The sequence below is a fragment of the Phodopus roborovskii genome, unplaced genomic scaffold (genome assembly GCF_943737965.1).
Source record: "Phodopus roborovskii unplaced genomic scaffold, PHOROB, whole genome shotgun sequence".
Classification (NCBI taxonomy): domain Eukaryota; kingdom Metazoa; phylum Chordata; class Mammalia; order Rodentia; family Cricetidae; genus Phodopus; species Phodopus roborovskii.
In genome coordinates, this window is record NW_026126480.1 from 55,782,281 (window position 1) to 55,800,958 (window position 18,678).

General features: G+C 51.8%; 4 protein-coding genes across 6 annotated transcripts; 1 reads left to right on the top strand and 3 right to left on the bottom strand.

The window, feature by feature from the left end:
- Positions 1-346: 346 nt before the first annotated feature.
- Positions 347-3,235, bottom strand: Prdx5 (peroxiredoxin 5). The gene is made up of 6 exons (XM_051193785.1): positions 3,052-3,235; positions 1,628-1,762; positions 1,170-1,301; positions 856-894; positions 682-743; positions 347-602 (listed from the first exon to the last, which is right to left on the bottom strand). Exons 1-6 carry the CDS (start codon positions 3,217-3,219, stop codon positions 497-499), a joined length of 642 nt encoding a protein of 213 aa, XP_051049742.1. The 5' UTR covers positions 3,220-3,235; the 3' UTR covers positions 347-496.
- Positions 3,236-3,689: 454 nt separating this feature from the next.
- Positions 3,690-4,566, top strand: Trmt112 (tRNA methyltransferase activator subunit 11-2). The gene is made up of 4 exons (XM_051193786.1): positions 3,690-3,848; positions 3,937-4,038; positions 4,144-4,233; positions 4,313-4,566. The coding sequence occupies exons 1-4, from the start codon at positions 3,771-3,773 to the stop codon at positions 4,418-4,420; spliced, it is 378 nt and encodes a 125-aa protein (XP_051049743.1). The 5' UTR covers positions 3,690-3,770; the 3' UTR covers positions 4,421-4,566.
- On the bottom strand, positions 4,511-14,846 carry Esrra (estrogen related receptor alpha). Of its 3 annotated transcripts, none has more exons than XM_051193783.1 (7): positions 14,613-14,846; positions 13,082-13,418; positions 7,669-7,785; positions 7,394-7,522; positions 6,217-6,384; positions 5,844-6,113; positions 4,511-5,542 (listed from the first exon to the last, which is right to left on the bottom strand). In XM_051193783.1, exons 1-7 carry the CDS (start codon positions 14,829-14,831, stop codon positions 5,283-5,285), a joined length of 1,500 nt encoding a protein of 499 aa, XP_051049740.1. In that variant the 5' UTR covers positions 14,832-14,846; the 3' UTR covers positions 4,511-5,282. The 3 variants fall into 3 exon arrangements, with proteins under 3 accessions (XP_051049740.1, XP_051049739.1, XP_051049741.1); XM_051193782.1 differs by having other exon boundaries at positions 6,217-6,504; XM_051193784.1 differs by lacking the exon at positions 14,613-14,846 and adding an exon at positions 14,005-14,200 and having other exon boundaries at positions 6,217-6,504.
- A 576-nt stretch (positions 14,847-15,422) lies between these two features.
- Catsperz (catsper channel auxiliary subunit zeta) lies at positions 15,423-18,608 on the bottom strand. Its single transcript, XM_051193788.1, has 5 exons — positions 18,457-18,608; positions 17,921-18,242; positions 16,566-16,648; positions 16,314-16,380; positions 15,423-15,660 (listed from the first exon to the last, which is right to left on the bottom strand). Exons 1-5 carry the CDS (start codon positions 18,478-18,480, stop codon positions 15,551-15,553), a joined length of 606 nt encoding a protein of 201 aa, XP_051049745.1. The 5' UTR covers positions 18,481-18,608; the 3' UTR covers positions 15,423-15,550.
- Between the last annotated feature and the right edge of the window lie 70 nt (positions 18,609-18,678).

Below are 18,678 nucleotides of genomic sequence, written 5' to 3' on the forward strand. Positions count from 1 at the left end.
CTCAGGAAATGTCCTGTATTGAGCCTGGTACGGTGTGCTCTGATGAAGCCTGGCCAGTACCAGAGATACTCCTAGAGTAACTGCTGTCTGCAAAATGGGAGCCCTGAAGCCAAGCTTCCTATCCTGTGTATTAAGAGTAAATGGAATCAGCCATCCCCTCAACCAAGCACCAGCTGTCTCAGGATGCACCAAGCAAAACCAATCCTGGCTTCCTCTCAGCTTCCAGGTTGGCTTAGAGGATAATTCCAGAATCCTGCCCTGGCTGTCCTCCACTTTCTCCCACAAACCCCTGCCATTGACCTCAGCTCCAAAGTTGCTACACAAAGAGCAAGGGCAAAGCAGACAATTTTATGCCAGAGGCAAAGACACAAATCAGATTGTTTATTGCAGAAATATGGTCAAAGTTTCATTTAAGTGGCCCAAGGTGAGGAGGTGCTGGGCCTCCTGGGTAGGAGGGAAGATGGGCAGGGCAGAGGATCTTCATCTGGCCTGAGTCTCAGAGCTGCGAGATGATGTTGGGGGCCAGGCTGCAGGTGAGGCCTGTGCCATCTGGCTCCACATTCAGTACCTTCACTATGCCATTGTCTACCACCATGGAGAACCTGCGGGAAAGAGGTACAGCTGCACAAGCCCAGACAGCTGCCAGGGCCCCTAGTGCCAAGGGGAAGGCTTCAGCTTTACCTCTTCAGGCGGCGATTCCCAAAGAGAGACACCAAAGACTCATCCAGCAATAAATCTGTCTCCTAGAAGACAGGCAGAGACCAGTGTCAAGAGCCCCCAAACAGGTCAGGGGCTGCTCCCCACATACCATGTCCCTCAAGGGACTGCAGGTTGAGGGAAGGGTGGTGCACTCACCTTCCCAAAGGCCCCAGTGGGGTCAGCCAGGAGCCGAACCTGAGGGACAGAAAATAAATGTCACAAGGAAACCTCCAGCGCCAGTGAGATGATGGTGCAGTGAGTAAAGGCGTTTGCTGCCAAGCCTGACAACCTGAATTCAATCCCTAAGACCCCTCAAGGCAGGAGAGAACCAAATCTCACAGGTTATCCTCCGACCTCCACTCAAGCACCATGGCACAAGTGCCCACCCCACGCATAAAATAGTAAATAAAATGTAACGAAAAACAAGGGCTCCTCCCACCTGGGCCTGGCCCCCACAGGCCCCACCTCACCTTGCCTTGTGCCTTGTGGGCTCGACCCCACTCTTCAGTCACAAAGACATCATTAACACTCAGACATGCCAACACCTGCACTCCCTTGGCCTTCAGAGCCTCGGCTTGCTCCACAAACCCAGGCAGGTGGTTCTAAGAGGAAAACAAAGGGTCAAAAGAAAGACAGCTGTTGGTGTCCCTGAGCCTGCTCTTTAGCTTCCTATTCCCCCGGACCTCTGATTAGGTTAAGGTAGCCAATGTGAAACGCATCATTTCCTTTTCACCTTAGTAACTAGGAAGCTTGGACCTAAATATCTGTGGTCAAGAACATGAAATTCCCATGGGCAAAACCTTTGTCTCATTAGCACAAGTCCCAAGTACAGTTTCAGGGCTTCCTTCCACCAGCAGCACCAGTCATAGGTGTTAGATTTAACTGGGGTCCTTTTCTCCCAGCAGCGGATCCTGGAAAGAACCCTCACCTTAGAACAGCCAGGTGTAAACGCCCCAGGGACTCCAAACAGCACACCTTTCTTGCCCTTGAACAGCTCTGCCAGGTTCACCTTCTTTCCAGGCTCCCCTTCAAATACCTCCACTGAGGGGATGGCATCTCCCACCTGGAGACAAGGACCCCAGGGTAAAGAAAGGCCCAGGAAACCACATCCAGGCAGACAAAGATCTTGATGGAACCGGTGCTGACACCCAGCTAAGTGCTCCTTGTCAGTTTCCAGGAGTCATCTCTGTCCTCTGTATCTCCCAGCTGCCCGACATCTTACAAGCTTCAAGGAAGCCTGGCTTTGCTTAAGGCCAGTTGGTGGCAACAGAGAAAGGGAGAGTCCTCCACAAGTGTTGCAATACTGTGTAAAGGAGCCACCCAAGATGGATCAGTGCACAGAGAGGGGTACACACAGGGCTGTGTTTGGGGTTGAGAAAGTGCCTGGCAACAGGAACAGAGAAAATCCTGTCCACACAATGGAAAGCCAAGCCAAAGTGTTCAGGACAAAGGTTCTCCGGGTAGGTGGAGAGTGTCAGCCTCTCTGGAGGCTTCCTGTATCCACAGGAGGAAACAAAAGAAGGGAGGCTGGGCTCAGCAAGTAAAGGCACTTGCCACCAAACCTTACCACCTGAGTTCTATCCCCATAACCCATATGGTACAAACACACAACTGACTCCTGAGAAACGAGTCCTCTGACCTGCACATGCACACATGTGTTCCCAAATATACACCCTAAATACATACCAAAAAGTGTTTTTTAAAAAAGAAAGGGCCTTTAATCCCAATACTAGGGAGGCAGAGACAGGCAGATCTCTAAGAGTCTGAGGCCAGTCTGGACTACACATCAAGTTCCAGGCCAGTCAATGAGACTGTCAAAGAAAGAAGGGAGGGAGTGAGGGAAGGAGGTAGGGAGGAAGGGAGGAAGGAAGGAAAACAATAAAGTCCAAGGACAGGAGACGGGGTAGGTTCAAGAAGCTTCCAGAAAGAACAAACAGAAGCGGGAGAAACATTCACAGAGGGGAGACAGCAATGGGAAAAACAGAGCCCAGTCTCCAAGAGACCATAGCTCTTTCAAAAGATGAGGCAAAATAGCATCAAGTACTATCACAAAAGGGCTGGGGCTTTGAAGAGGGGTATAAGGGGTTTGAAAAGCGGCCACACAGAGAAGGAGTTATTTCAAGAATGCGGAAAATGACATATCATTCGGTGACTTGAAATGGTGGGGACCTGTCCCTGAACGTCGCACAGTTAATGTGACAAGAAGGCTCAAGGAATGTCCGGGGCGGAGGGGCAGTGAGGGAGTCTTGCAAAAAAGCATGACAGGAAGAAAGCGTCAAGGACAGCCTGCGACCCCGCGTGGAACCCAAAGAGCCGCGACACGGTGGACCCAGGAGAGCTAGGACCGGTCACCTTGATCGGGGCCATGGTCACGGAGGCGCTGCTGAAGCTGCGAGCCCCGCTACGCTCCCACCCTGCTGCTTCCCGGCCTGCTTTGCCTGTCTCGCACGTCCAGGTAGCCTCTGCACGGAGTATCGAACCGGCAATGCTGCCCAGGACGCGTATTCCAGGTTGTAGCATGCCCGCCCTATTACCGCAGCCCCTTGCCGGCCGCTGGATCTGCCCACCGAAGGCGGGTGCCGAATCCGCTCCGCCCACACCAGCTAGCTGCACCTACCACGCCGATTTATAGGGGCTGAGCCGTGACGCTTCATGACGCAGCGGGGCTTACAGGGGTCGCGTGCCGTATTTGCGTGCGGAAAGAGGAGCCCAGTTTACCGATGTAACAGTTTCTGACCCTGAACTGCAAACAGGGGTCGGGGTATTATCTAAGCCTCAAATGTGCCTATTGTACACTCATCGAGAGCCCAGCAGTGCACCTGCTTTGCATATGATTTGCATTGTACAGTGAGTGGGGCTCGGCGTACGCCGTTGCAATCTCCCTGAGAAACGCTTCCGGTATCAGGACTTGACCCAGCTCAGTCTTTCCCATCCCTTTGCTGCCGCAAAACCCCAGAAGTTCCAGCAAGTTCACCACTTCCGGGCCGGCGGTGTCCAACGGCTTCAACAGCGGAAGTGGTATAAGTGTGCACTCCTTCCGGTTCCGGCCTCGCGAGCTCCAGTGTAGCAACATGAAACTGCTCACCCACAATCTCTTGAGCTCGCACGTGCGGGGCGTGGGCACGCGTGGCTTCCCGCTGCGGCTGCAGGTACTTGCATGCAGGTTCTGTCGCCCTTGTAATCCGGGATAGAGACACCGGGGCCGACCCTACCTTGCTAAACCTTTCCTCCCCGCAGGCCACCGAGGTCCGCATCAACCCCGTGGAGTTCAACCCTGATTTCGTGGCGCGGATGATTCCTAAAGTGGAGTGGGCGGCTCTTGTGCAGGCGGCGGACACCGTGAGGACCCCGCCCCTTCTGTCACCCCGGGGGCGGGCTCGGGCTCCCTGCCAAGGCAGAATGTAGTTTGTATGCCCAGTGACCACGTAAGCCTCTTTTCCACAGTTAAACCTGGCCGAGGTACCCAAAGAGCCGACTGAAGGCTATGAGCACGATGAGACGTTTTTGAGGAAGATGCACCACGTGTTGCTTGAGGTGAGAATCCTGCCTGTCACTTGCCTATTGCTCCTACCCTGAGGCTCCCGGTGCTCAGCTTTGTCCTGCTCCCCCACAGGTTGATGTGCTTGAGGGCACCCTGCAATGCCCAGAATCTGGCCGTCTTTTCCCCATCAGCCGCGGGATCCCCAATATGTTGCTGAATGACGAGGAAACTGAAACATGACTTTAGCATTTGTGTGCATCAGTTGTGTAGTCTGTTAACTAGATATGTCATGTGTGACCCCGATCTCCCCTCAATTACTCACTGACCACCTTGTACTTGAGCTCCATAGTATATTTTTTTTTCTCATTAAAGGTTCAAAACCAAAAGCGGTTTCTCTTTGCAGCAAATATACATTAAAATAGAGTCTCTGTACAGCCAAGGGCTCTGGGCCCCCGGCTTGCCCCATGGCCCTGCGCCTCCCTGGCCAAACCCAAAAATAAATATAGTGTTATTGCTCTGCAGGGCATAGAGGCAGTGCTGTCCCCCACCCTTCGAGGTGGGAGCTGATGGGGGGCCCTGGCCACCCCAGGGGTCCAGGGGCTGGAGCCTGCTTGGAGTTATTGCTTCAAGGGGGGGCACTAATGCCCGATGCAAATGAGGAGAGGAGCGAAGGGGACAGGGGCCTTTGCTTTCCAAGCCCCCCTCTGCTCTGGAGAGGGGATCGGATTAAGCAGCAGCAAAAGCATCACCCACTGGGAGACTGTGGCCTCCATCCCCTTCCCTCCCTGAGATCAGTTTCTGCCTCCCACACATCCCCTGCAGCCCCCTATGGCTTCCGCAAGGCCCCCTACACTCTTGGGGGCACATTATGGCTTGCAAGGGGCAGCACTGTGCCCACACCTGGGCATTCACTCCCCTAGCTTCTGACGACTCCCCAGAGCGGGGAGGGGAGGGCATGAAGCCTACTCCCAGGGGCGGATGGCATTGCCCTGGCCCTGCCAGCAGGCTGTGGCACTGCCCAGACTCCAGCTTTGCCCCCTTGGGGCTAACACCCCATGCTGGGCAGATCCTGCCAGCCACCCACCCTGTCCCACCCCTTGCCTCAGTCCATCATGGCCTCAAGCATTTCCAAAAACAGCTTGTGCATGGGCACCTTGCCCTCCAGCTTCACCCCATAGAAATGGGCCAGGACTTTGCCTGCTGTCTGGCGGAGGAGTGGCAGTGTGAGCAGCAGCCTGCCTGCCCGCCTCCGTTCAGCACCCCCTCCAGGGCCAGCCCGGCCAGCTTCATACTCCAGCAGGGCCTCATGCAGGGCTTCACGCAGCTGCTCCACAGCCTCGGCATCTTCAATATGCACAGAGTCTAAGGAGGGGAGAGAACCGCCGGTGAAGGTACTACAGAGGGCAGGGGAATAAGGCACTCACTGCTGTCTGGGAGCCTGGGCCCATCCTTTCTCACCTGTGCCACCTCTTGTCCTCCACACCTTCCCCCACTACTTCCTTGTCAGCACAGCACTGGAGCTCAGAACAATTCAGGACCTTGGCTTACTTATTTTCTATAATTGAGCCTGTATTCCTTATCCATAGAAAGGGACTATGCCACCACTGTTGACAGTTGGAGAGTCTTCTGGGGAGACCTGTGTGTGCCTTCCCCGGACACTCACCAGAATTGGCAAGGGCCAGAGCCTTCAGCAGTACATACTCCTCCCGCTCCAGCCGTAGGGCTTGCAGTCGCCGTACCAGCTGCAATAGGGCTGCCCCCAGATCCCCCAGACCAGCTGCCCGGGCCCCTTCTTCATCCAGGACCAGGTCCTCAGCAAATGCCAGCTCATCCTGCAGTGGCAGTGAGCGCTGGGCCACACCCAGCACCAGCACCTCCATCCACACACTCTGTAGTACTGACATCTGGTCAGACAGTGACAGCGAGGAGAAGCCTGGAGGGGGGGGGACACGACGACAGGACCGGACAGTCAAGAATGCAGCCCAGACAAACGTGGCCCACCTGCTCAGAGATGCCCTGACCACCAAGCCCTTTACCTGGGATGCTCTTGGCCCAGCTGATGGTGACCACAATCTCTCGGTCAAAAAGGTCACAAAGAGTGGCCACAGCAGGGAGCTGTCCATCAGGGCTTGCTGGGTCAGGCATGGCATACAGCTTCTCAGGTTCAACCACCAGCAGATGAGACACCAGAGCATTCACTGGGGCTACAGTGACAGGTGCAGGACTAGTCATGAACACAGATCTGGCAGACCTCTGGAGCCCCTCAGAGCCAAGTGTCTTCCCAGACATTCCCCTCTGGCCTTCCTCGAGAGCCGCTGGTAACCCTGAAGACACAGTGCTCACTTCCTCAGAGAAAGGTTGTGAGCACTAGAAAACCTTTCCCTAGGGCTTGGGTATAGCTAGCATACAGCCCCAATCTAACATTTAGTAGGCCCTAGTTTCCCCAACAACTTAAAAGAAAAAACACCCCCCCCCCAATGCTGGTTTGTTTTTGTCAACATCTGGGAAGAGGGTTTTTTGGGGTTTTTTTGGAAGAGGGAATCTTAGTTGAGACAATGCCTCCATTAAGATTGACCCATAGGCAAGTCTGCAGGGTATCTTCTCCACTGACTATGATCGGTGTGAAAGAGCCCCATCTCCTGAGGGTAATATTGTTCCTGGGCAGGTGGGTCTGAGTAGTGTAACAAAGCATGCTGAGCAAGCCAAGAGATGAAGCCAGTAAGCAGTGTTGTGTGGCCTCTGTGTCAGCTCCTGCCTTGAGTTCCTGCCCTTATTTCTCACAATGACGGAATGTGGCCTCAGAGTTGTACACTGAAATAAACCTTCCCTCCCAAGTTGCTTTTGGTCATAGTGTTTTGTCACTGCAACAGAAAGCCTTCTACTTGGGCATCTGACCTATGAAGTAGTTTATTATCCTTGAATGTACTATACAGCCACCTATAACCCCAAACTCCCAATCCTAGTTTGCCTCCCAAGTGCTGGGATTAAAGTGCATGGGTGCTAAGGATAAAACCCAGGGTTTCATGCATGCTAGACAAACATTCCTCTATAGCCTGAGCTATATCATTGGCCAGTGAAGATATTGTCATAATTATTTCTTGGAGAGAAATGGGAGAAGATAAGACCTGAGTGTTAGGGCATGTAAGGAAGCCAAACAAACCTCTCCAGTAGCTGCCCCACCACCACCCCAAAGCTTAGGAACCAGGACCTCACCTGTCTTTCTTGGGCCTCCAGCTACTGCCAGAGGACCAGCAGGAAAGGGGCCTGGGAAAGGCAATGGGTCCACCTCTGGCCTCCGCTTGTATTTCTGTCGCCCACCTCGGACACGGTCCAGACGCACACCTTGGATTTCAAAACCAGACTGTATCCATAAAACACCTGCTCCAGAGAGCCCTACCCCCCCACCCCCCCACACACACTTTCTCCCCAGGCTTCCACCCAGCCCAGTGGACCACCCCCATCTCAGCCAGGCACTGCCCAGTGCTCACCCTCCTTGAGCATGCCCACCCGCAGGCACTTGGTGAAGCGGCAAGCCTGACAGGCCTTGCGTCTCCGCTTGGTGATCTCACACTCATTGGAGGCCGGACAGCTGTACTCGATGCTCCCTGCCAGGAAGAGGCAGGGCTCCAGTGGCAGCCTCCCAGAGCCCAGAGGGGGCCCAGGTGACAGAAGAGCCCTGACTCACCCCAGGCAAGCACCAGTCTGGGGGTATGGGGAGGAAAGGGAAAGCAGGATTCCATGAGCAGGGCAGAGGACAGCTACTGGGCTGGGGGAACCCTGCTTGGATGAGGCCAGGTCCTGGAGGTCAATCTATTATGTTTGCCCTAAAAGCATGCTGCTGAGTTGCAATGTCCTCATCTGCTGTCAAGGGCCACAGTGACCTCCAGGCTAAATCCAAGGATCCACTGAATCCTCCACTCCTTTGCCTAAAGCATTGCTTTCTACTCCTAGAAACCCTTCAATGCTGTCTTCCTTTGCTTTTAGAACAGGAGCTCCTGGTCCTCTTACACTCTGACAGCTCTAAGGTTTCTTTATGTCAGGGCTGTACTGCCTGTCTCAGTCTTCACATTCCCCAGACTTTCAGGTTTGCATTTCTAGCCTGAACAGCACTGTGCTCTAGACACACATGTCCAGCAGCCCTGGGACACCCCAAGGATCCTCCAATCCCCCACCTCTCCTGCCAAGTCTGCAACCACCTTCCATTGCTCAAGAAACCTAAGTAGCATCTTCCCTTCCTCTCAATCCACTCTAAGTGTTGGGAGTCTCACCTTACCCACCAGAACCCAGCTCCTGCCTGCAGCTTCCATTTTGACCTGTAACCATTGTGGCTCACTGGCCTCCCAGTCTCTGTTCTCTGCAGAGCAGCATGAGGGATCCTGTCCCTCTTCACTGATCAAATTCCCCCACTGAGTTCTCTTATGTATAAGTCCAAGTGAAGCAGTGTCCTACAGGTCCTCTCAGCCTAGCTCTATTGTCTTATAATTCAGTTCTGCACTGCATGCTCCTCAGACAAGGCCAGCCTCAGGGCACGCTGTTCCTTGCCTGGAGCTCTGGTCCCAACAGCCACTTTTGCTCTCTTTCATCCTATCACCTTGGAGGCCTTTCCTGAGCACCCTGTGACAAATCCCTCTTTGCAGCTACTTCTGGCCTGCAGAAACCATCAGGTCTTAACACCATCTGATACATAACACGCGTGCTCAGTTACCCTGTGGCTTTCAGCTCTTGTTTTGTTTTTTTGAGACAGTTTCACACTATGGCCCAGCCTAGTCTTGAATTTTCACAATCCTTCTGCCTCAGTCTCATGGGCATAGCCACTCCACGTGGCTGTTTTGCTTTGTAGTGTTTGTGGGATCTGTGTGGTTGCACCATGTGTGGATATGCATGTGGAAGCCCCAGGTCTGTGTAAGGTGTCTCCATCAATGGCTCTTAGCTTTTTTTTTTTTTTTTTTTTTCCTGAGACAGGGTCTCATTATAATATTATGTAGTCCTCATTGGCCTTAAATTCACTAGACAGACAAGCCTGGCCTCAAACTCTGTCTCCTGAGCACTAGAATAAAGGTGTGCCCAGTATGTCTGACTTTTCCACCTTACATTTTGAAACAAGGTCTTTCACTGAACCTAGAGTTCACCAACTCAACTAAAGTATCCCCAATCCTCCTGTTGCTGCCTCCCAACATCTAGCTTTTATGTGAGTACCAAGCATCCAATGCAGATCTTCTTGCTTGGGCAGCAAACACTTTACCAAATGTGCCATTTCCTCATGCCCCTCTTTAGACTAAAAAAAAAAAACAAAAAAAAAAACCAGGGTCAGATGTAGCCCAGGCTGGCCTCTTAACTCACTATGAAGTGAAGGATGATCTTGAACCTTAATCCTCCTGCCTCCACTTCCAAATGCTAAAATCACGTGCTACCACACCAGGAAAGAAAACACTGTCTTGCTGTATAGCCCATATGTACTCCACATGTAGCCCAGGTTCAACTTGAACTCACAATCCTTTTGCCTCAGCCTCCCAAATGCTGGGATTAGATGAATACCTTGTGAACCAACAGCTTGCCCTGTATGTTCTCTCACAATTATTACTGTCAGCTCCAGTTTCCCAAGGCTATTCACAAGGCCTGATGTGTGTTAGGTACCAGTAGCCCCCTCAGCCTCACAGGGCTGTTCCACGGACCAAGTCACAAATCACACAAGCAGCCAACAGGCCTTTCTCCTCCTATACCCAGTAGGGCTGCTATGCCCAGCTCAAGATGCTTCCTCGGGGAAGCCCTCCAGTCCTGATCCTGACAGGCCCTTAGCACACACCCTGCTCCTTGATTCCAAAGCATGCTACAACACAAAGAGGACAGTTCTGACCAAGTCAGTTCCTTTCCCTAGTCTCGCCTGTGTCCCAGACACAGTAAAGAGCAAGGGCAGTAAAGAGCAAGGGACAATCTGAGTGCTGTAGCACACACCTGTACCCCAACAATTCGAAGGCCAAGGAGAAGGGTCTCAAGATGGAGGCCAGCCTGGGCTACACAGCAAGACATACTTAAGAAAGAAAAATAAAGTAAAGGCTATGGGGACTTACCATCTGTGGTTTATTTACTTATTTATGTGTTTATTTTGAGACTGTGTCTCTCTATCAGTGTAAGTCTGGCTTTCTTGGAACTCAGCTATATAGATCAGGCTGACCTCAAACTTAAGAGAGATCCATCCACCTGCCTCTGTCTCTTGAGTATCAACTGTGACTTTACCTGCCTCCTATTCCTTTTGTCTGTTTTTCAAATGAGACAGGGTCTCATTGTATAGCCTTGGCTGGCCTTGAATTTAGAGACAGGGCTTCCTCTGCCTCCTAAGGGCTGGATTAAAGGTGTTCACCACCACTGTCCAACTGGACTTCCTACTCCTAATACTGGTGAGCCTTCAGTTTTCCTAACTGTAAAGTTATCGTGATTAAAAAACAAACAAACAAACAAAAAAACAAAAAAAACAGGCAGTGGTGGTTCACACCTTTAAACCCAGCACTCAGGAGGCAGAAGCAGGTGGATCTCTGTAAGTTCAAGGCCAGCTTGGTTTTCAAAAAGAGTTCCAGGACAGCCTTCAAACCTACAGAGAAATCCTGTCTCAGAAAACCAAAACTCAAAAAAACATACTTGAGGCTGGAGTGTAGCCCACTGGTGCAGTGTATGCTTAGCATTTCCAGGGCCCTGGATTCCATCACTAGCAACCTCCCTCACCCCATCCCTCAAAAACCATAGTGCAAGAGGAAAGCTGTAAAAAAAAAAAAAAAAAAAAAAAAAAAAATGAATGGAGCTGAGCATGATGGCTCAGGCCTTTAATCCCAAATCCCAGCATTCAAAAGGCAGAGGTCGGCAGATCTACCAGTTTGAGGCCAGCCTAGTTCACACAGTGAGACCTTGTCCATTAAGAATGAAAGAGAGACAAAGAGACAAAGAGAGAAGAATGAGCTGAGGTAATTTACAGCTGTGAGGTTCGTCCCACAGTCAGAATGAAGGTGTATGGAAGGCACCTGGCTCTGACCAGCAAGGAGCAGTTTTAGACTAGTGCACTTCAGCCAAGTCAAAACTAACTGGAACCAGCATGATAGCACATTAATGCCTTTAGTCACAATATTCTGGAGACAGAAACAGGCAGATCTCTGTAAATTTAAGACCAGCCTGGTCTACAGGGTGAGTTGCAGGCCAGCCAGGATTACACAATGAGATCCTATTTTAAAACAACAAAATCCTCACAACACACCTCACTGGAATGTCACTATCAGTGTGGTCCAAAGTCCAGTTACTAGTGATACACAGAGACAGCAGTCTGGAGTATGAAAGCTCAGGTAATATCAGAGTGTCATTTTCTGAATAGCTACAAAAGCCTCCCTATGTTTCAGCTCTCAACACTACTGACCATTTTCCATAGGGTTGCAACAGGGAGCTGAGATCCTGAAAGTAGAAGGGGACAGTATGAACCACAGGATAAGCACTCAAGAAATAAGTGTTCAAAAACTAGTTGAGGTCTGGCAAGATGATTCAGTAGGTAAGGGTACATACATGCTGTCAACCCTGATATCCCGAGTTTAATCCCCAGGTCCTATATCAAGAGTGTTCTCCCACAAGTTATCCTCTGGTTTCTACACACATACACTGGTTTTAAATGTATACACACACGCACATACAAGTAAATACATGCTAAAGAATTATTTAAAAAACTAGTTGCAGTGGGTTTGCCTATAACTACAGCACTTCTGGGAGGCTCAGGCAAAAGGATAGAGCTCTAGGCCAGACTGGAACAATAAGTTCCAGGCCAACTACATAGTAATATAATGTCTCAAAATTTTTTTCTTGTAAATTATACATGTTATAGTGGTAAAGTAACCCAATAGTGGTATAAAAACATAATAAGCCTGCCCCAGAGAATGTTCACATCAATGTCTTCACCATGTCCTCAAATTCTGACATGCTCTCCTGAGTGAGGAAAAAAAAAAAAAAAACAAACCACTGACTGAAGAGTGTGCAAGCCTATCCTTTTTTCTTTTCTTTTCTTTCTTTTTTTTTTTTTTTTGGAGACAGGATTTCTCTGTGTAGCTGTCCTGGAACTCTCCACAAACTCATAGAGTGCTAGGATTTAAAACGTGGGCCACCACGGCAGACACCGATCTCTTTAAAGCAAGATGCTAAAATATAACAAACCTTTATCAGTTACCCATAAAAAAAGAAATTCTGTGATATACTGGGGATAAGTAGGCAACTACTAGAGGCATTAAGAAAGCCAGGAGACCAGGGTACGGTGGTGTACCCTTTAATCCCAACACTTGGGAGGCAGAGGCAGGTAGATGGCTGTGAGTTCAAGGCCAGTCTGGTCTACAAAGCAAGTTCCGGGTCAGCCAGAGCTGCTACACAGAGGTGGGGGGGGGGCAAAGTTTTATGACAGGTGTAGGAACCTGCATCCCATCCTTGCTTATATCCCATTTCAATCCAGTGATCTATGCTAGTGCCTCTTTTTTCTTTTTTATTTCTTGAGATGGGGTTTCACATAGTCAAAGTTGGCTTTCAACTTACTAGATGAAGTTACTAGTAATTAATGATGACCTTGAATTTCTGATTCTTCTAGTTATCTCCAAATTGCTGAGATTTTAAATATGCAACACCACACCTGGTTACACAGAACTGAGGACAGAATCTAGAGCCTCCTGCAAGCTAGGCAAGCACTCTACTAATTCAGCTACATCCTCAGCCATATCTTCTTTAAAGAAACGATGTCCCTGGGAAATACAAGGATATTCAAACTCCAGACTGTCAACCACAAGCAGCACTAGACTATGCCATCACTGTACCAGCACTGTTGGAAGGTGCCAGGCCCAAAGGGTACAAAGCAAAGGGCACAGAAGCAGGGAATGAGGGGTAGAGGCTCACCCTGGATGGTCCTCTTGAAGAAGGCTTTGCAGGCCTCACAGGATGCCACACCATAGTGGTAGCCAGAGGCCACATCCCCACAGACAAGGCAGAGGCGTTTGGGCAGAGAGCTGAGCACTAGCTTCCCACTGCCCTGCTCACCAGACCCTGCCCCCTCCCCATCCTCCTCCTCCTTGTGCCCTGGAAGGCAGCGGGCTGGAGCTGGACCTGGGGCCAGGGTCACTGGGGGTTCAGTCTCAGTCTCTGAGGAACCCTTTGGACTGTCAGGACTGGCTGGCTCTGCCTTGATGTAGAGAGGCTCGATGCCCACCACCTGGCTGGACATGATGCTGGTCACCTGCAGGGAAAGACCATCAGGGTCACAGAGAGGCACTCTGCCACATGGGTTGGGCAACACTGGGCCTAAGCCAAGCTTCCAGGCTCAGCCAAAGAGAGGGAGGAGGCAGAGTCCAAGTCAGGGCTGCCCATGATGAAGAGGGCCCCCAGCTGTCACCATGGGAACAGAGTCTCCAGAGCCTCTGGGGCCAGTTAACTGACAGCAGGTCCTCCTCTTGGGAACCTGGGAGAGGCTAGCTCCCACCCAATCCATGAAGCAGGGTAATCTCAACCTGTAGGCAATGCTCAACCCCTAAACATAATACCTCTCCCCAGTTTTCCCAGATGTTGGGAGGACTCCATTTAGGTACTGAGTATTCAAGAGCAAATCTAGGAACAAGACGGGGGAGGGGGTGGTAGCCACTCTCTCAGGAGTTTCCACATGTCCACACATGTTCACTCTCTCCTGAGGACCTTCTCACTCACACATGGCCTTTAAACACTCAGTTCTCAGTCTCACAGCAAAAGGACACACTCAATAAGCAAACTCACACTCGAGTCTTATAATCACACACTCTTCTCTCTCCAGATTCTTATGAACCTCTCACCTCTGACACGCCACCCCCTCTTGCCTTAGCAAGCCCAGTCCAGCCACACCGTGTAGGGCGCGGCTCCACCTCTTTTGCACCCCAGGCCTTGCAGGGTTCATTCTTACACTCCAGCTGCCGCAGAGTCCACCACCTCCCGCGACCTCCCGGGGCGCCCCCCTCCAGGACCACCCTCTCAACCTGCGCACACCTATGGGAAGTTGCCTAAAGTTACTTGTCTCCCCCTCCCCCACTACCCGCGGGGGACTTCTATCAGGTTATCAGGAAGTAAGAAGAGGAGACAAGGAAGAAGTTCTCCCCCGCGCTGCGATGACCTATGACCCAGAGAGAAGGGTGGCCCAAAGCCCCTGCAAGCGCCCCCACGTGGCCTCTAAGGCCCCTTTCAACCCCAGCCCACCCTGAGGACTCCTGCAATGCTCAAGTGTCGAGCTCAACGCTGCCCGGAGGCTCTTTCCGAGGCCCGAGAATAACCCGGGGCCAAGACTGGTCCTGACCCGGCCACTGCACTGGGCGCGACCCCGCCCGCAACCCGCCCCCCGCCGGCGCTCGCACATGGCCCCTGCCGCGCCCGCCCACCCCCGCGGCCGCGCTCCCCTCCGCCCCCGGACCTGGGGCTCCGACAGGGCTGGCTGGCAGGCATGGGGGCCGAGCGGCCCGGAGCGCCGGGATGAGCAGGGGCCGCCTCCTCCGGCCGCGCCGCCCCGCCGCGCTGCGTCCCCCTCACTCGGCGGCGCCGCTGGCTGCTTGTAGGACACAAAAGGACATCGCGGCCGCTTCCTACTCCGCTTCCTCCAGCTGACAGCGGAGGCGGGGTCGGCCGCGCGCATGCAAAACAGGGGGCGGGGCAAGGTACCTTATGCTAATAATTCGAGGGAAGCGGGCGGCGCCTGCGTACCCGGAGGCTAGTGGGCGGGCCTTAGCGACCCACGCTTGCGCGGCCGCCCCGGGGGCGGGGCCTGAGCCTAGGCAAAGCACAAGGACTCGGAGCCGGAGCAAGGAGCCGCCGAAGCGCTTCTGCGTCATTGTGGTGGGCGGTGCCCCACCTTACAGGAGTGGGCGTAGCAGCTCAGTGGACTCTGTGCAGGCGGTGAACGTATATGTAAATGAGGGGGCGGGTTCTGTGACTGCATATGCATAAGTAATGCATAAGTAAGGGGTGGGGCTTAACGGGGTCGCTCCCCCCACCCCAATGTTGATGGGACACTTGACACTGACTTGTTAGATTAGCACGCCTGCGGACCCTCCAGTAGGAGAAGCAGCCCTAAAACATTAAGTATCCTTGGTTTTTGAGTTACTGGAAGGTAGTACTGGTGAGACGCGGGCGGAGAAAACTCAAGGTCACTACGGTGACCGAATGAAGGTCACGGGAAAAGGCGGGGCCACGTGCGTCCGCCTCACGCAAGCAGCCACGCACTGACTCGGGAACCATGCACATACTCTTTAATTTCTCTAGGGCTCAAATTCCATGCAGATGGGGTCGAGCTTGGGTCCGGGGAATGGGACAGGGCATGGGGCTGACGTCTGGTAGGGCGCTTGAATTGGAGGTTCACTGAGACATACAGAACAGCCTCTGGTTCCGGCGCTTCTTGAGCCCCTCGATGTATCCCTGCAGCTCTTTAGTCATGAAGTGGGTCCTGCCAATCGTGGTCTTATATGCTAGGAAGAAAGCAAAGCTGAGAGCAGGGCTGTGAGCAATGGCGAAGCTTTCCCCCCTTCCCCCCGTAAGCATTACCATTGTGGTTCGAGGAACCACAGGTGACTTGGGGTGGCAGTTAGTGCTGGATTTATCTGGATTGGTATTAGTTTGGGGGATTTTGGATTTCCAAGGTATGATGTGTTGCGGTGAAGAATGGAAGTGAAGAAGGCTGAAGATGCTACAAGCCTGAACGGAGGCAGTGAGAGTCAGAAGCTGTACAGCCTCCCCTGGGCCACCCATAATAACTAATCATCTGGCCCTTTTCCCCCCAGATGCTCATGTCATCAACAGAAGGTTACCTAGATAACCCAATATCCAGTAAAGTTACCCAAATAATCTATATGTGTCGCAGCTCCCTCACCTGGGAGTGAAGCAAAGCTACACAAAGGCTTTCTGTCAGTCCGTCCACTGAACAAATGGAGAAAACAGACCTGCTATGCTCCATTGAATGTGTCTGTGCCTCCTCACACTACTTTTGGAGAACCCTTGGAATATTTGTGAGTGTTGAGGGGATCTGACAAAGATATACACATCCTGAAAGTCCACTCCTGAAGCCCCAAGGCCTGCCAAAGTCACCAGGATCTTTTGTGGAAGCTGGGGTGGGGGTGCTCACTAATGAGGGCTTTGCTGAGAATTTCCAGAACCTCATTCTCCATGAGTTCCATCAGCGGCAAGGGCAGCTGGAAAAGCAACAAGAGGCTCAAACAACCAAGGGACCCCAGTTCTGTGTGGAGCTGAAATGCTCCCCACATGACCTCCCTTGCCTGCCTGCCCCACTTTCCTGAAACCTGCCCCACCCTGCCACTACTGCAAGTTTCAACCTACCCACTACCCACCCATAGCAGTTTCCCCAGACCCCTCCAACCCTGTTCTGCTGCTCTGTCCAGTAGGCTTGATGCGGCGTTTGCTTTGACAGACTGAGTGATGATGATTCTGAAGTAGACTTTACTAGAGAAATGAAAAGAGAAACCAATCATCTTCAGGCCCCTGGATCTTCCCTGGAGCAGAGTTGTATATGGGTAGGCACATGGTGGAAATGGGGTTCAGAGATTAGTTCCACATACTACCTTCCTTGAAGGCTTGTATGGGAAATAGGTTACATTCCTAAGCTTTTGAATCCCACCCAAGTGGGATCCAGAACTGAATGCCCTACCTGTAAATGGAGTCATAAGAATTGTCTTTTATGAGAATAGTGCATCTTGTGTGAGTGTGTTGTTGGGAAGAGAACCCAGGACCTTGAATGAGCTAAATAAATAAATAAAAGCACTCTACCAGTGAGTACATTTCCTGGCCCAGAATGTCCTCTTATGGAAGTTGTGATGTGTAAAGGTCACAGTACCACAAGTCCTATGCCTGACACATAACAAGTGTTCAGTATACATCAATTGCTCTATTGCTATCAAGCTTTTTTGTTTATACATGGTCTCACTATGTGTCTCTGGCTGTCCTGGAACTCAATATTAAGACCAGGTTGACTTGAAACTCACAGATAGCCACCTGCCTCTGCCTCCTGAATACTGGAATCAAGAGTGTACATTTCTATACCTAGCTCTATTATCAGTGCTAATTCCCTGAAAATTTTGGAAACGGAAGGGACAGGATGGACACACCAGTCTCAAACAGTGTTTGGCATACTATGAATGTACTTTTCTTAACCAAGTCAGACGTGGTGACACGCATAATCCCAACACTCAAGAAGATACTGAGAATCCAAGGTCATCTTGGGCTACATAGTGAGACTCTCATTCAAAAAAAAATACAAAATAAAAATAAAGTAACTATTGACTAAAAGAGACTTCAAAACAGAGAGATCAGAGCCAGGGAAAGAACTCTGTCCTTTTAGCAGTTATAGTGACGAAGTTCAATCCACAGATGAGAGAGGGCTTGGAATGTAGTTCAGCAGTAGAGGACTTTTCTTTGCATGCGTAATGCTCTCCGTTTGGCACCCAGCACCATATTAAACAAGAACCCACAATGTCTTTACTATCCTGATGCGTGCTTTCTTCTGCGTTTCCCGGGTTCGGAGTAGTAGGGCGCCTGCCCATAGGGGGCGCTCAAAGAATGTCTGAGTTAAATCGTGATGGATTTAACACCCCCTCGCAGGAAATCCTAGAAGTTTGGGATCCTATGGGCTTACCCCCATTTCGCAGGAAGGGAAGTTGAGATCCTGGCTAGCCCCACCCCTGCGCACACCCATCACCCCAGCGAGACCTCACTAACCAAGGGAGATCACAGATTCGTCGTGCTCCTCATCTACCGCGAAATCACGCTCCAAAGACCTGCCACGGCGCAGCTCTAGCTCTAGACGCGCTTGCTGCTGAATCTCCTCTGGGTTGAGGTTGAGGTTTTCCTTCATAGAAATGGTCTGGCTGTACCTGCGAGACTTCTCTACAGCTCTGCCCTCCTCGTCGAAGTCCTCGCAGACGTCGGCCACCGACACATTTGCTGTAGACAGCGCGGCCGTGCTCCAAAGATCACGAACATCTCCATACAGGGTTGACTTGGCGGAGCTGCGGCGACGGTGTGAGTGTTTGGGCACCGCCTGCGGGTCACACACACCACACACACACACACACACACACACACACACACACACACACACACACACACAAAAGAAGAAGCAAGGGATTCAGGGAGTTGGAGAAGGCAGGGAGAATGGGCTGGAGTGGGGACTGGCAGCGCCCAGGCTAAATGACAGGTTACTCTAGGAGTCCTAAAATGAGTCTGGGCTCAGGGGACTCAGGAAGACTTCTTACTTTGGAAAGGTTTTCTTCCATCATTCCGCACCAACGGACCAGTCACCTCAGGACTCAGTCGAGAAGGGGGTCACGCTCCTGGAAGGGGGAGGGGGCAGAGTCTCCTCCCGGATGGCGATAATGGTCTCGTGGGAGGAGACTTCCAACTGCAGTTGTCATCGTCATCAATACTCTAACTTGCTCCCACCCCCAATATCGATGCCAAGATTGGAGGTGCACAGG